The sequence below is a fragment of the Herpailurus yagouaroundi genome, unplaced genomic scaffold (assembly GCF_014898765.1).
Source record: "Herpailurus yagouaroundi ecotype Mexico unplaced genomic scaffold, PumYag 201, whole genome shotgun sequence".
In the NCBI taxonomy this organism is placed as follows: Eukaryota; Metazoa; Chordata; class Mammalia; order Carnivora; family Felidae; genus Herpailurus; species Herpailurus yagouaroundi.
The window spans coordinates 4,990,299-5,007,210 of record NW_024412432.1 but is presented as its reverse complement, the minus strand read 5'-3'; the positions used below and the strand labels follow the sequence as shown (position 1 = coordinate 5,007,210).

The following is a 16,912-nucleotide window of genomic DNA, read 5'->3' as shown; positions in this document are numbered from 1 at the left end:
AAAGAAAGAAAGAAAGAAAGAAAGAAAGAAAGAAAGAAAGAAAGAAAAAGAAAGGACAAGGAAGGGAAAGCTGAGATAAAAATGCCAATGTTGGTTACTGCTGAAACTGGGTGGTGGGTACATGACAGGGTTCTATTCTAGTTCTGCACAGGTCTGTAATTCCTCTAGTCTATTTTTGTGTAGGTTTGGAAATTTCCTAAATGTGACAAGGAACAATGTGTGTGTCCTGTTTGGATTCTGATTCAAACAAACCCATTAAAAAAAGGGCATTTTGAGACAACAGGAGAAAAATGAACACAGAATAGATTTTAGGTTATATTAAGGAATAATTTGGTTGAGTATGATTTTAGTATTTTGGTTATTTTTTTAAGTCCCTATTTAGTAGAGTTAAATACTGAAGTATTTAGGGAAAAATGATAAAATATCTTGGATTTTTTAATAGAAATATATATATTTGAATTGCATATATGAATGAAATATATGAATGGCATCTGGCATTTGCTTAAAAATACCTCAGCATAAATAAAAGTATAGAAGGGGATTAAATGGCAGAATGTTGATAACTGTTGAATCAAGTAAGTGATTAATAAACCTAATTCAAGATAATCATTCTAATATAATATAAACCCCAGGTATCTTTGAAAAACTCAATACTTTTTTAAAGAATATGGCTTAAGAAAAAAATACTAAATATAACCAAATAACTGGAAGCTGCTTTCATTTTTGAGGCTGAAAGACCTATAAATGAATAGATACATATCTTGGAATATACATATCTCAAGAAAAAAGAAAAGAAAAGACATTTTGACAAAAAAAGAAATGTATAAATTTAAAATACGTTCAGATAATTGTGAGAATGAAGGATGCAGTCACTGAAAGACTGCAAAACTGGGTAGGGGATATAGTAGGCATCCAATAAATGTTTCTGAATGAATGCTACTCTGTCAATGAGGTTTTTCCTCTTCTAGTATCTAGGAATGTTCTACATCTAAATTTCCATAACACTATATTCAATGACTTTAAAGCTTTCCAATTTTGATACACCTTTGAAAATTAAACTTTATATTTTAAAAATCTTTATCATAATAAAATCACTAAGAACTAAGAAAGGACCCTCGATACAATATAACTCAACCTGCTGGCTGTGCAGATCAAGAAGAGGCCCAGACTAACAAAAGATAGACCTCTATTTATACTCAAAGCATTTACTCACTTCATGAGACCCGAATTCTTCTTACTAAATGGTCCAATGATTTTAAACAGCAGCTCCACAACTCCATTTTTCCCTAAGGATACTGAATTCACAGCTAGGAGGGAGAAGAAAGAATGTAAAATGATGTTAAAACCTCAATAAATAGAAATGTGTATTCTTGGTAATACATGGCGAAAAACATACACAAGTTCTGTAGCAGATATGAACTCAAGGCCTCATGACATCCACCTTAGCCAATCACTTGAAGGGAAGATTTGGTTGGGGGTGGGGGGGGAGAGGGGGAGGCAGTTATTTACTACCTTACAGGGAAATTATGAAAGAAGTTACATAAAACAACACAATGTTACTACAAAACAAAAATAGTTTTAAATTGCTCTGTTTGTTTCTTCAATAAATTTAGAGAACTCTTAAATACCAGGTCATGGAGATTCAAGGACAAAAACTGAGAACACAGTAGAGAGGAGCATGACAGTAACAATAAATCATTACTACATTATTTTCTAAATAACTAAGAGTTGTAAGCTGTTTAGGTTACACCTGTGTGGAGCCCCAAATCCATAATGAAACTGAAGGTATCTCCGTAGAAATTGATGCCTGGGCTCAGTCTTTACCAATGAATAGGAGCTAGCAAGGACAGGAATTGCTGTAAGGGAATGTCTCTGGAGACAGGGATAACACGGAAAACAGAACAGAGTCTGTGAACAGCACGGGTATAAAGTCACACATTAAAAGATAACAATATCAGGGGATGACTGGGTGGCTCAGTCGGTTGAGCATTCAACTTCAGCAGGTCACGATCTTGTGGTTCCTGAGTGTGAGCCGCAAGTCAGGCCCCATGCTGACCCTGTGGAGCCTGCTTGTAATTCTCTCTCTCTCTCCCTCTTTCTCTGCTTCTCCCCTGTGTGCACATGCTCTCTCCAGAAAATAAATAAATATTTAAAAAACTTTAAAAAGCAAGATATAATACCAGACAAAAGCATATCAGTAGGAAGATGAGGTAAGAAAAGAAGGTAACAAACTATAAAGAGCCCCAGAAGTTGTTAATTTGTTCAACTACAGGGAATTGCCCAAAAGGAACAACCAATCAGACATGCACTTTATTTTTTTTTTAATTTTTTATTTCAACGTTTATTTATTTATTTTTGGGACAGAGAGAGACAGAGCATGAACGGGGGAGGGGCAGAGAGAGAGGGAGACACAGAATCGGAAACAGGCTCCAGGCTCTGAGCCATCGGCCCAGAGCCTGACGCGGGGCACGAACTCACGGACCGCGAGATCGTGACCTGGCTGAAGTCGGCCGCTTAACCGACTGCGCCACCCAGGTGCCCCTAGACATGCATTTTAAATACAGGTCAGATCTCACAGCACTGTGGGGAAGACAGATTTGAAAGACATGTAGATCCTGAGAAACTTAACAGAAGACCATGGGGGAGGGGAAGGAAAAAAAAAGTTAGAGAGGGAGGCAGCCAAACCATAACAGACTCTTAAAAACTGAGAATAAACTGAGGGTTGATGGGGGGTGGGAGATGGGTATTAAGGAGGGCACCTGTTGGGATGAGCATTAGGTGTTGTATGGAAACCAATTTGACAATAAATTTCATATTAAAAAAAAAAGAAAGAAAGACATTTGTTAGCAGGCTGTGGTCTACGTGAGAGGTGATGAGACCTCAACCAAAGCAACTGTGGTGGGGAAAAAGAGGAAACAACTTAGAGTTTCACACAGAATACACAATTACCTATCCAGAAAATTGTGCCTAATGTTTTCAACTCTGAACACATAGATTTTTAAAAATTATAGATAAACCATTACTAGCCTTCTAGTGGTAAATTCAATATGTTGCCACCAAAAATATAAGCTCAAGTTCTGTATGATTATTTTAATTTCTTCTGTATCTTTTTTTCCATTATCCCTTCTAATTTTACCTCTGCGCTGTCTTCTTTTTTCCTTCATTGGGGTATTTGGTGGTTTACCTGTTTATTTTTTTAATTTTATTTGAGTGTAGTTGATACACAATGTTACATTAGCTTCAGGTATACAACTTAATCATTTGATAAGTTTATACATTTGGTATGTTCACCATCAGAATAGCTACCATCTGCCCCATTACATCACTATTACAGTATTATTTTAATCCAATCAATTTATTTTTTACATCAACTGGGTGTTCTTTTTCCTGTACTTTTCCTGCTTTTTCCTCTGCTTTCCTTGTGTTTATTGCTCTCTTAACTTCTTTGGTTAGAAATCCAATTCATTCATTTTCTTCTGTTCTTTTTAAATTATCTAGTGTTAACTCTTTAAGTGGTCAGAGCTATTTTCCTATGAGCTCACCTTTAGCCATAGTGTCAAAGTATAGCTATCGACAAATACATACACACACACATTTTTATACATACACACAAACACACACACATATCTCTACCACTTGGACTATCATTATTCTACAATGATATCCTGCCATGATGTGGCAGAATCATGTACTCTCCATGTACATCATATCATGTACTCTACAATTTCCATTTCAAGGTGTCTTGTTAACCACTCCAATCCCATAGTCAGGGAATAGAAAGAAAATTCACACCTCCTAGGTCTGGGACCTAATATTAGTGAGAGTGTGTGTGTGTGTGTGTGTGTGCATGCTAGGAAGCTTTCTCTCTGTGATCCCTCTTCTCTGCAGCTTCCTCGGAGGCTCCTATACTATTTTCTTCTGTTCCACTACTTCCCTATTGATTGCTGAAGGTAATTAGCTCTAGGAGACTATGCTACCACATGCTTTCCCTCTCAGTTTTTCTCTCATCTGTGAAATCCAAATAGGCTCAGCAGTTTTTCCAGCTTCCAACACTAACCTATTCTTCCACATCTTCCCACAGGCTGTCTATTCATCCCCTTCACTACAGGCTTTTACAAATGGCAGGAAATGAGAATTCTCAAGATTTTGTCAACTTACCTTCCGACCACTTATCGCTTTTGTGGCAGTGGGGTTAGGAGTTACAAGAGTCATATTAAATATTCTCTTTTCTTGTCTCCAATTTTTAGAGATTTATGGAGCTTAGGTACTTCCCCATTTGCATTTTGTGTAACTTGACAACACTGAGTCAACTAAAAGCAGCCCTAAAATACTTACAATTGGCAGAATATACTCGTAAAAGCTGAAGACAAGGCAAAACCAAGCGATGATTCTGCAAATTCTGTTTGACCAAATTCAGAGTTATATTCAGAGCTCCATTAATTCTAGCTTTCACTCCAAATTTTTTGTCTGTTAAAAAAAAATGAACAAACACAATTTAGCCATGTATAACTTTTGAATGAAATAAAAATGTCATAAAGCAATGAAAATTTAAAAACTTATATTATGAATTCATATTATCACACATAAAATTGACCAGAAGTAACTAAAATTGGAATTGCTTTCTTGTATATTTTTTATTTATTTTTTATTTTTTAGAGGGAGTGTGCAAGCAGGGGAGAGAGGATCTTAAGCAGACTCTAAGTTCTTTCTGCAAGGAGGCTGACAAAGGGCTTGATCCCACAACCCTGAGATCATGACCTGAGCCAAAATCAAGAGTTAGACGTTCATCCGAATGAGCCACTCAGGCGCCCCTCTTACATAATTTTAAAAGATCCCTTAAACTTTTAAAACATGGCCTGAAAGAAAGTACAAAAGGGCAAGTTGGGAGGATAGCACACAGGGACAGAGGTTGAAAAAGTTCGACTGTCATGAAAGGAATAATTTAACTGCTCCACTACATATATTATTCAAAGGAACACCATCACAAGGTTAGGGAGAATCATAAAGAATCTAAATGTCCAGGGGCGCCTGGGTGGCGCAGTCGGTTAAGCGTCCGACTTCAGCCAGGTCATGATCTCGCACTCTGTGAGTTCGAGCCCCGCGTCGGGCTCTGGGCTGATGGCCCAGAGCCTGGAGCCTGTTTCCAATTCTGTGTCTCCCTCTCTCTCTGCCCCTCCCCCGTTCATGCTCTGTCTCTCTCTGTCCCAAAAATAAATAAACGTTGAAAAAAAAAATTAAAAAAAAAAAAAAGAATCTAAATGTCCATTACCAATATTATTTATTTCATATTAACTATATTTTTCAGACTTAGAATATAAATTAATGAAAATATAAACAGCTTAAGTAAAAAATAATCTAGCAAATATTATCAAGTTAGTTTCTAAAGGATCTAATTCAACACAGAAAAGGAGAAAAAGAAAAGTTCTGGATTTTTATTCTCACAAAGAGATTAAAATAGTCTAAGAAACAATCTGGATAACAAGAATAATGTTAAGATTTCAAACATAGAAAATAAGCAGGACCAGCAAGCAGAGTTATTTCATTAACAACAGGAATTTTACATCAAAAAGAACTAAACATTCCTGAGGAAAAATTACTCCCATCTCACCAGGGAGGGGGGTGGGGACAAAAAGTATAGAAAGTCACTCAAAGAATTACAGCACAATTTCCTTGAATAACAAAAATGGAAAACTAGTACAAATAATAAAGGAGATACCACAAATTTAAAAGTACAGAAGACAATAAAATAAACCGTAACTTAGAAGAGACATTAAAGAAATACAAATATAAATTCATGAATGTCTTAATTTCATGAAAAGCAAAGGAAAGCTCTAAAAAAGGAGGAAGCATGAGATAACAAGAGTCATCATGAAATAAGGTTTTCTTGTTTTATTTCTCATTTACAGCAAAAATCTAAGCAGGGAGCCCTTAAACTTCAAATATGAGAGTTAAGGAAAAATAAAAGTTGACATATTTCTTACATTAACTGAATATTTGTTTAAGTATTAAGGCCCTTAAGACAACTGGAAAATTAAAGTCATCTCAGAGATGCTTTGAGGGAACAATTGTTAAAAGTATTTAATATTTATACAGTAAGGATATGTATGAAATACATAATAATACACTGAATACACATATGTAAACACTTTTTAGAATAAACAGTTTAACCAAAAGCTTCAAAGTTTAAAACTCATAGGTACACCACAAGGCAATGGCAGAACTCTTACAAAATTGCTATACTAAGAGTTCAGAGAATCATTTTAATTTGTGTAGCTAGACTACTATAAACTGAATTTAGGTTCTATTCCAAGGATGCCCTTTCTCTGTTAACCTAACCTAAATCACCTTTGTTTCAAATCCCATGTTTTCTCAATTTCTATCTTTTAACATATTGCAGGTCTTAACTCTTATAATAATCGGTCTTACAATATTTTATATCTCTTTTGATCTTGACTAGGTCATAAGCTTTTTAAGCACTGAGACGTGCAGTACAAATATGACTATTAATGAAAAGTGAGCACATTTCACCTCCATGTTCCTCAAAGCATTTCCATCCATACTCCCTCCTTCCAGCTCCAACAATATCCATGCTATATGTGTCCTTTACACACATACAAATGCAGGCACACATACACTAAGACACACTTGTGATTTTGACATATTTTTCTTCCTTTTTTCCAACCTATGCAAAGGCATTCCTCGTGAATTTAGGATCTCCCATTCTTGCAGGCTATTGCAGTTGACTGTAAAAAGTAGTCCATAGCTAAGACTGAGAAAAAGCCGTACCATTTTAGATGTTCAAAACTGACCAAGTTTCAAGGCACACAGAATCAGTGTCACAAATGGTTCTATGATGAACACACAAGTGAAACCCTTACCTTTTGGTCCAATCTTTGCAAGAATAGAATGAATCTGCACCATTAACTCCTCATTCTGGGGAGATTCTTTGCTAGCATTCGTAAGTAACTGCAACAATATTTGTGAACCACCTTTGGCGACCAAGAAACTCGCTCTTCGACCTCCACCTAAAAAAAAAAAAAAAAAAAAAAAAAAAAAAAGATTGTTTTTAATTGTTTAAACAGCAAATCCTCCCATAACATATTAAAAACATCACAACTTGTTAGCATTCAAGAAATACTTCAAGTGATGACTTCTGAAATCAAATACCTCAAAATCAAATTTTCTTTCATTTCATTTAGTATTTTAGTTAGAAAAACAGCAGAAGGAGTAAATAAAAGTGATGCCAAAATTCTACACTCAAGGCTCTGGAAATGGGTTTTGGAGTGGTTTGAGGGATACTGGAAGATCCCTCAAATCAAAAACAAAGCAACAATAAGAGTATGACATTTCAGCTTCCAAATTCTGATACTCAGAACTGTCTCTATATGAGTATCAAAAAATTCCAAATAAAGTACACATAATACATTGTTGATCACGGTTTACAAACAGAAATTAGACCAAAGGAAACAAAAACTTACCAGCTGACACCAGCTCAACAAGAATGCTTAAGATATTAAGTGTAGTTTGAAGATCTTTCGTGTTCTGAAATAAATAGTTTATTTGCTGTATTAAACCATTGTAAATCTGTGATTCCCAAACCTTTTCTGTTCCTGTTGTGAACTACATATATTTTTTTACAAATGACCCTTCCAATTTCTCTGAGAACAAATGTATTTGGGCTTCCACTATTCCCACTCATCACTTCAGGAGCTTCTTCTTGCCCAGGAGACTGTTTGCAGGTCATCTGAGCTATTCTTTTCTTAGTACCAACATTATTACAAGAGGAATTCATTTGTCATTTGAATTCATCATCTTCTACCAAACAGAAAATACAAATAAATGAATCAAAATGTGAAAGGCACTACAGTGTATATATGGTGACTACCCAGTCACCTAGTTCCCCTCTCAGAAGGCAACTGCAGTACCAGTTGCTTGTGTATCCAGCCGAAGATAATGTGCACACATAAAAGAAATCCATGTAAATGGAGGTGTATACACAGATTTCTACAAATGGTATTGCCCTATGGATACTAGTCTATACATTGATATTTTTATGTATGAACAAATGGTTTCTTAACTCTTTTTTAGGGACTACAGGATATAATCCATTATATATGGTGATGCCATTGTTTATGAAACCAGTCACCTACTAATGGAGTATTTAATTTTTCAAATCTTTTGCTATTAAAAAACTGTAACAAAAAATTAAGTACAAGTTTATACGGAACCAAGTACATCTCCATATGGGATGAATTCCTGGAGTTTCTGGGTCAAAGAATATGAGCATTTACTTTGATGAATATTACTAAATTGTTCTTCATGGAGTAATTTACACTCCCACCAACAATGTGGAAGAGTATTTCCCAAAGTCTGGACAACCAATCTAAGAAGAGAAAATGTTTAAATACTTTTCTTTGGTTACATTTCTCTTATTAAAAGCGATGCTTGGATCAAGAAAACCACAGATAAAGCAGAATTATGACCTACTTAGAGAATTTCTTCACCCCCAAAGTAGAGGAATGTTACAATGCTTATACAGAGGAATTTCAAAAGTGCTGTGTATCAGTGACTGGCAGGAGTCTCTTACTCTTCCCCTTTCCAAAAGGGAATGAGTGTTGTCTCTGCTTCCCCATTTTAGCTTATAGACTAATGGAACCAAAAGGCCACATCTAGACCAGTTAGAGGATTATGCATTAACCAGAAACCCTTGTCTTAGCATTGGCGATATTAAATGGACCATCAACTCACTAGAGAGGAATCTGAAAGAAGAGAGGGCCAGACAGACATCTGTTAAAAAGAAGAATGGACTATGGCAGAATATTATTACGTGTTTGGCAAACTGATTTCATCTTCTTCCTGGGTACACAAACCACATTTTCCAGCCCTCTGTAATTAGGTTTGGGCCATGCGACTGAGCTCAGGCCATTGGAACCTGAATGGAAGTTGTATTGTCATGTCTAGGCCTTACCCAGACAAGTCTCCCATATGTAATTCGCCACCTCCCATCCCTGCTGACCTCAGTAAATTGTGATAAAGCAAACAAACAAAACAAATGGTGTTCAATCTCAAGTACCATTTGTGTTTCTTTTCCTGGGAACTGTCCAGAACGTCTACACATTTTTCTATTGGGTTAGTGATTTAATTTTTCCTTACTCATTTGTAAAACTTCTTTATATGTTAAAGAAGTTACACAAGTTGAATGTTTTTTCCTCAGTTTGCCAAGTGTCTAGGGTGTTTTTTTCCTACATACTTTTGTTAATGGAGTTGAATTTATCCATCTTTTCCTTTATAACTCCTGAGTCTTTTTTTACATTAGAAAAGCCTTCCAGGGCACCTCGGTGGCTCAATCAGTTAAGCGTCCAACTTGGGCTCAGGTCATGATCTCACAGTTCGAGAGTTCAAGCCCCATGTTGGGCTCTGTGCTGGCAGCTCAGAGCCTGGAGCCTGCTTCAGATTCTGTGACTCCCTCTCTCTCTGCTTCTCCCCCGCTCAACCTTTGTCTCTCTATGTCTCTCAAAAAATAAATGTTTATTAAAAAAATTTTTTTTTAATAAGAAAAAAAGCCTTCCCTGTTTAAAGATTATTTAAAGATTTCTCCCATTACTTCCTCTAGTATTATGATTTTATTTTCCAAGCTTAAATCTTTGCTGGATATGGAACTTACTTTGGTGTAGGAAGTAAGGATCCACTACACTTTTCTAAGTGGCTACCAATCTATCTGAACTCCACTTAGTAAGTAATCCCTCCACTTCTCACTGATCTGAAATTTTACCTTTCTTAGATGATATTAAATTCCCATGTGATTTTAATTTATTTCTAGAATTTCTATTACGCTGATGTCTATTACTCATGCACAATTTCTAAGCTATCTGAATTACTAAAATTTTATAGTGTTCTTTGATATTTGATGCAGCAAGTCTTTTCTCATTTCTCTCCTTTTTCAGAAATGTCCTTTCTACTCTTGCTTTTTATTTTCCCATCGGACTTTAGAAAGAAAACTGTTAATGTTTTTATTGAAATTACTCTAAACTGACGAATCAATTTAGGGAAAAATGACATATCATTTTGAATAGAAAGTGATTCCTACCAAAAAACATGAACTTACTCCCTGTTCTTTTTTTTTTTCCAGCTCTATTGAGATATAATTTGACATATAGCACTGTGTAAGTTTAAAGCATACAATGTATTCACTCCCCACTCTTAACACTGCACTGAATAAAATTTAAAATCCTGATTCTGAATATATCCTGCTGTTCCACCCCAAAATTTTACACTGGGATAGAAATTTAATTATTACCAACATAATATAGTTATTCAACCAATACATGCAGTAAACTAAATCACAAATATATATCATCTAACACAATAAATGAGAATTTCCAATATCAATCATTTATTTCCAGCTAATGCCTTCTTATTACCAACTGGAATGGCATGTTAAAATTTAAAATATGGTTACATGATAATCATCAGGGAATATACTTAGAGGTTTACCTAATATATATTAGAATGCTTCTGCCACCGTTCCAAGTGATCATTTAAAACATAAAACTAACTTCCATTCATTGGCTTTACCTCTAGAATAAAACTTTTATACTTCATATATACATTTTTTCCTTCAGTCCTGGTTGGTATTAATAGTTATATTAATTAAAGCCTATCAGCGATTTACCTCTAGGGTTGACAGCAGAACTTCCATTCCTGTAGAACCTTTGGCTGTCATTTCTCTCCTTGTCTTTTCTGAAAGGTATAAAAAAGTTTTCTTCTAAGATATGAAAGAAAAAAATTACATATAATTCTATTGTATAGCTAATGTAGAATCCACAGGACTCCGTTGATTTAGTAAACATTCTAAATTGGTTCTTAGATGTTTCTCCCTCTGATACTGCTAATTATACTCTATGGGAACTTCCAGATCTCAGTTTACAAGACCTTCCTTGCATTTGATCACATTTCCTATCATGAACTAGATGAATCCTTATCAATCCATCTGTAATCTTAAAATCAGCAGTAAAGTGTAGATACCAGAACTGCAAGTGAGGTAGGAGTAGTAATGGTAGGCCTCTTTATTATCTTTATGACTAGAATTAGAAAATATTTAGTCAAAATTGGTGAAAACAAAAACCTAGTTCCATTTTCAAATGTTTTTACTGAACTAATACTATTTTAAAATTCTGAATTACACAAAAATACAAAACTAGGGAAGAGCTGCTTCTGCAAGACTCTGGAGATCAGATCACCCAAATAATCCCTTTTATCTCACTGAGATTGGGGGCAGGGGGAACAGTATACATTTTCCTCTATTTAAAGGTTTCTAGAGCTTCTCCACGATTCTTTTCCTTTGATTGACAAGATAAGAAAGGTAGAAAGGTAGACATTTAGATAGACCACACACAAATTATATGTACTTTACCTATATCACCTCATTTATGACTCACTTTAACTGTCCAGGAGAAAAATTACTATTTTTACAGACCAGAAATTTGAGTTCAGAAAGAAGAAATCTGTACAATGTCATTGAGCAGGTAAGGGTAAAAGTAAGAGACTAGGTGATCCAAATGTTTCTGAACCCAAAGCTTACAGTCTTTCACTGATTTAGTGTATTTCTAAAAGAGCCACAGGAATCATTCCTTTATATAGGACTGTTGGTACAAGAGACTTGATGACCCTCTCCAACTGTTTCACACCTAAACATTAGTGCCAGGAATTCTTTTAATATAGAATGACAATGCCATTCCTTTCACATTTTGAGATTTTAAAAAGAGAACACAAATAATCCATTCTCAATACAGCACATATTACATAATAAAGTTCAAGAGATTGGTAATACCAAATGTGTTCTACACAGGGATGATCAAGGAGTCTAAGAGCAGAATGAGCCCCGAAGCCCTGATAAGGGGAGGGGGCAAAAGTGAGACCAGGCCTTTAGAACATCACACTTCTGCCCAAAGCAAATCCTGTTCAACTTGCATCGTGAAAGAACGAAAAAGCCATACGTGGTACAGTTCTGCCACATACAAATTATATATTTACAATTTCACAAGGAAAGGAGGTGTAAGATGTAGACGACAAGTCACAAAATCTTGGGAAAAAACTCATTAGTCTGATACCCATCTGAAAATTAGGTTATTCTAAATTATAAGTTATTACAAAAAGGGACAAATGTGCTACAGAGAAGTTATAGTAAAATATTATTTATAATAACTATTAGTAACTACCTACAAAATAAATATGGAGATTAGAAACCATATTTTTCTTTAAAACAACAAACCCATGCTATCATGCATCATCTTGGGTCCAGATAACGAATTTTGTAAAACTTACAGAAGTCTTACAATCTGTTTAAATATAAACTTGCATAAGTGACTGTTCATCTTCTTACCCCTTGCCATAATTACTAATGCTTAAAAGAATGACAAATTTCTTTGCCTACAAAAAAAGGAAAAACTCATAAATATTCGTAAAACTCAAATCCCTTTTAAATTTTTTTTTTCAACGTTTTATTTATTTTTGGGACAGAGAGAGACAGAGCATGAACAGGGGAGGGGCAGAGAGAGAGGGAGACACAGAATCAGAAACAGGCTCCAGGCTCTGAGCCATTAGCCCAGAGCCTGACACGGGGCTCAAACTCACGGACCGCGAGATCGTGACCTGGCTGAAGTCGGACGCTTAACCGACTGCGCCACCCAGGAGCCCCTCAATTCCCTTTTAAAAAGTATGTGATTCATGGGGCACCTGGATGGCTCAGTCAGTTAAGCAGCCGACTTCCGCCCAGGTCATGATCTCATGGTTTGTGAGTTCGAGCCCCATGTCGGGCTCTGTGCTGACAACTCAGTGCCTGGAGCCTGCTTCGAATTCTGTGTCTCCCTCTCTCTCTGCCCCTCCCCCACTCATGCCCTGTCTCTCTCTCTCTCTCTCAAAAGTAAACATTAAAAAAATTTAAAAAATAAAAGTATGGGATTCCTCTGCTGACCCTTCATTTCCCTGGGCCAGCTGCCTCCATCAGTAAGCACTGAGTTATAAAATAAATATTGTTTAAATATCTACAATGTACCCTTGATTTAACCTTTTAAATAACACAACTGATATACTATTTTTTTTTTACATTTATTTATTTTTGAGAGACAGAATACAAGTGTGGGAGGGGCAGAGAGAGAAGAAGACACAGAATCCAAAGCAAGCTGCAGGCTCGGAGCTGTCAGCACAGAGCCCAAAGCAGGACTCTAACTCACAAACCATGAGATCATGACCTGAGCCAAAGTCAGACACTTAACCGACTGACCCACCCAGGGACCCCCACAATTGATTTACTACTAAAGTCAAATGATTTTTCGATATTAATCACATAGAATAGTCAGAAGACTGAGATCTCCTCTACTAACAAACCATTACATTTTCACTTTCATGGAACAGACCAAAAACTCTCCTTATTGTAACATCCACGATCATCTAGTTTATTCCACACGTTAAACGAAAACTAGGTGCCATACAGTTTTTTACTATACTCTAGATTCTGTCATAATCTAAGGAGGTTTCGATGTCAATGATTCAAATACCTAGCTGCATAGTTTTTTGACAACAAAACCCTTCTCCTTTGCTCTAATTTATCAACCCTTGCAATTCTCGTACCCCAAACTGTCCTACCTCTGGAATCTTAACCTACAATCTCCCTCTATCAGACCCCAGACTCCTAACACTCCTATCCTTCTTTCTTTTCGAAAGATTAGGGAAGTCTCACTGTCACTTTCACTGAAACTTCTAACTCATCAAAGGTAGTGCTATTTTCAGGTAAAATCAGGTCTAGACGTACCCCACTTGGATTCAAAGCCTCACCCCTTAAACTTAACCACCACAAAGCTTTCTAATTAAGTAAATGCTCAAATGTGCATTCTCTTTCCTACATCACAGTAAAAATAATGCCATAAGAATTTTTTCTCCTAGTTTAAGATTGTTAGTACCAAAAATTCACCATTTCCATCCTTATTTGGAAACACAAAACTACTGTTTTTCACTTACCTCAACTCGCAGCCATCACCATCTGCCCTGCCATAGCCCACAGCTATTCCAAACGTTGTACCAGTCCTCTACCTATGGACTCTCAATCCCTGGGCCTCTGTTCCCAACTCTCAGCATCTATACTTCCCTCAATGAATTGAGACAAAGTGATCTGTTAAGTACAGATGAAATTCTATAAACAATTACCAAAATCCATATACTCCTGTATCAAAGCCTTGACAATTTTGCATTCCTTTTTCCAGTCAGGGTATTGGAAGAGGATGTGTCCTTTTTACTACATTCTGAATCCCATCCTTTCTACCTACTTATAAAGCTATAGCTTCAACCTCCACCCACATACCGTTTTTTATTTTCCCATATACTTAACAAACCTTATTTTACCTTGCCTCTTCCTCTATTTCTTTGTTTTCTCAGTGAAACTCTCTCCAACAACAACAAAAAAACTCTATACTCCCCAATGTTATTTCATTTGCCACTCATATTACAACATACTGTAATCTTCCTTCTAATTCCACCACTTGAAAGTGCTCTTGTTGTGGCCAGTAATTTATTAATTATCAAGTCAAAAAGGTCTTTATTTTAACTGACCTCTCTATGTTACTTAACATTACTGACAATGCTTCCTCCCTTGGCTTTTTCAAAAGTCCTTCCCAGTTCTTATACCACTACATGCTTTCTTCAACACTTTCAATAATCTGAATGTTATATTTAACAGGCAAGGATTTTAAAGCAGCTATTATAATTACATTCTATTACATTAAGGAAAATACAAGGTCACTATGAACAAAAATATAGGAAATCACAACAGAAAAATTAAAAGTATGATAAAGAACCAAATGCATATTTCAGAAAAGAAAAATACAATGTGTGAAATAAATATCAGATAGACATAATGGTAGACTGCAGAGGAAAAGGGCAGAGAACTTGAACAGAAAAAGGGACATTTATCCAATCTGAATAACAGAATTAAAATTGAAAAACAGGAGCCTAAAGGACTTCTGAAACAATCTCCACAAGTCTAACATATGTATAATTATAGACCCAAAAGAAGAGAGAATGAAGAAAAAAATATTTTTGATCAGCCAAAAATTTCCTAAATGTGAAAAAAGACACAAATGTACAAGTTTGAAAAGCTCAGCAAATTCCAAGCAGCATAAATACTAAGAAAACTACAGGCAAACTTCTGAAAACCAAAACTAATGGAACAATCGTGAACTCAACCAGAGAAAAATGACACATAACTTTCAGAAAACAAAGATGCAAAAATAGCAGACATCACCTTTGAAATTATGGAGGCCACAAAATAGTGGAAGCACTGTTTTATGTGCACTCTAAATGCTGAAAGATAAAAACTGCCAACCCAGAATTCCATAACCAGTGAAAACATCCCTCAAGAATTAGGTGAAATAAATCCACTGTCAGACGAAAGGAAAAAAATTCTTAGACAGCAGACCCGTCCACTAGAAATGCCAAAGGAAATTCTGTAGGCTATCAGGGAAATTATACCAGACCAAACTCACATCTTTAGGAAAGAATAGAGCTTCAGAAATGGTAAATACCTGAGTAAATACAAAAACTACTTTTTTTTTCTTAGTGTCTTTAAAATACACATGATTTCTTTTTTTTTTCTTTATTTTTTTTTTAATTTTTTTTTTTAATTTTTTTTTTTCAACGTTTATTTATTTTTGGGACAGAGAGAGACAGAGCATGAACGGGGGAGGGGCAGAGAGAGAGGGAGACACAGAATCGGAAGCAGGCTCCAGGCTCTGAGCCATCAGCCCAGAGCCCGACGCGGGGCTCGAACTCACGGACCGCGAGATCGTGACCTGGCTGAAGTCGGACGCGTAACCGACTGCGCCACCCAGGTTCCCCTCCACATGATTTCTTAAAGCAAAAATTGTCTTTTGGGGTTTATAACGTATACAGATGTGATAAATATCACAAGTATAGCTAAAGAATGTAAATATAAATGGATATATAACGTGTCAAGGATTCCAAATTTTATATGAGGTTACAATATCAATTCTAAACAAAGGATAAAAAGTTACTGATTGTTTATTATGATTTTCAGAGGAATGATTTCTTAAAAATGCAAACAGGTATAACTAAAAAGTCAATAGGTAAATTAAAATCGAATTCTAAAAAATGGTCAAATAATAAAAAAGAGGACAGGACAAAGAGAAACGAGAAATAAAAACATAAAGAACAAACAGAAAACAAGTAACTATAAACCTAAGTCCAATCAATGTTATATTAAATTTTATCAAACTAAATGCTCAAATTAAAAAGCAGAGAATGTCAAACTGTTACCTACAAAAGACACACTTTAGATTCAAAATTACAAATAGGCTAGAAGAAAAAGAACAGGAAAAGCTAATCATGTAAACAAGTATAAAAAAGCTGGAGAGGCTATACTAATATCAGACAAAACAAACATCAAGGTAAAGAAAATTACTAGAGATAAAGATGAACATCCCATAATGATAACAGGGTAAATTCATCAAGGACATAAAAATCCTAAACATGAATGCACTTTGTCATTTTCACAGGACTCTCTTATAGCAAAATACAAAATGTAGACCGTTCCCAGAACACAAATCTCAGCTTTCTCCCTCTCTACCTCCTCCTAAGAAAATATCACTTCACTTCCATTAATTTAACTACCAAGCTTTTGGTTCTCAATCCTGATCTTTATTCAGAACTCTGAAATTCAGCAGAATTTTCCACTTTTTCTCCTAACTATTTTACAAGGCATAAACTTGTGGAAGCAGTAATTACAATGTTGTAATTGTTGGGTTTCTACCATCTATGAACACAATATATATGATGATAACAGCACAAAGGAATAAGAGAGAAATGGAGCTATATTGGGAAAAAAGTTTCAATATTTTATCAG

The 16,912-nt window shown here is 35.6% G+C and overlaps 1 protein-coding gene across 4 annotated transcripts in view; it reads right to left on the bottom strand.

The window, feature by feature from the left end:
• AGTPBP1 (ATP/GTP binding carboxypeptidase 1) overlaps nucleotides 1-16,912 on the bottom strand; it is a 167,430-nt gene that overhangs the window by 109,785 nt on the left and 40,733 nt on the right. For all 4 annotated transcript variants that reach the window (XM_040450284.1, XM_040450283.1, XM_040450281.1 and 1 more), the window contains exons 4-8: nucleotides 10,673-10,740; nucleotides 7,479-7,542; nucleotides 6,879-7,025; nucleotides 4,336-4,467; nucleotides 1,214-1,307 (exon numbers count right to left, since the gene is read on the bottom strand). In XM_040450284.1, the coding sequence (XP_040306218.1) occupies nucleotides 1,214-1,307; nucleotides 4,336-4,467; nucleotides 6,879-7,025; nucleotides 7,479-7,542; nucleotides 10,673-10,740 (505 nt within the window). The remainder of the gene's footprint in view (nucleotides 1-1,213; nucleotides 1,308-4,335; nucleotides 4,468-6,878; nucleotides 7,026-7,478; nucleotides 7,543-10,672; nucleotides 10,741-16,912) is intronic.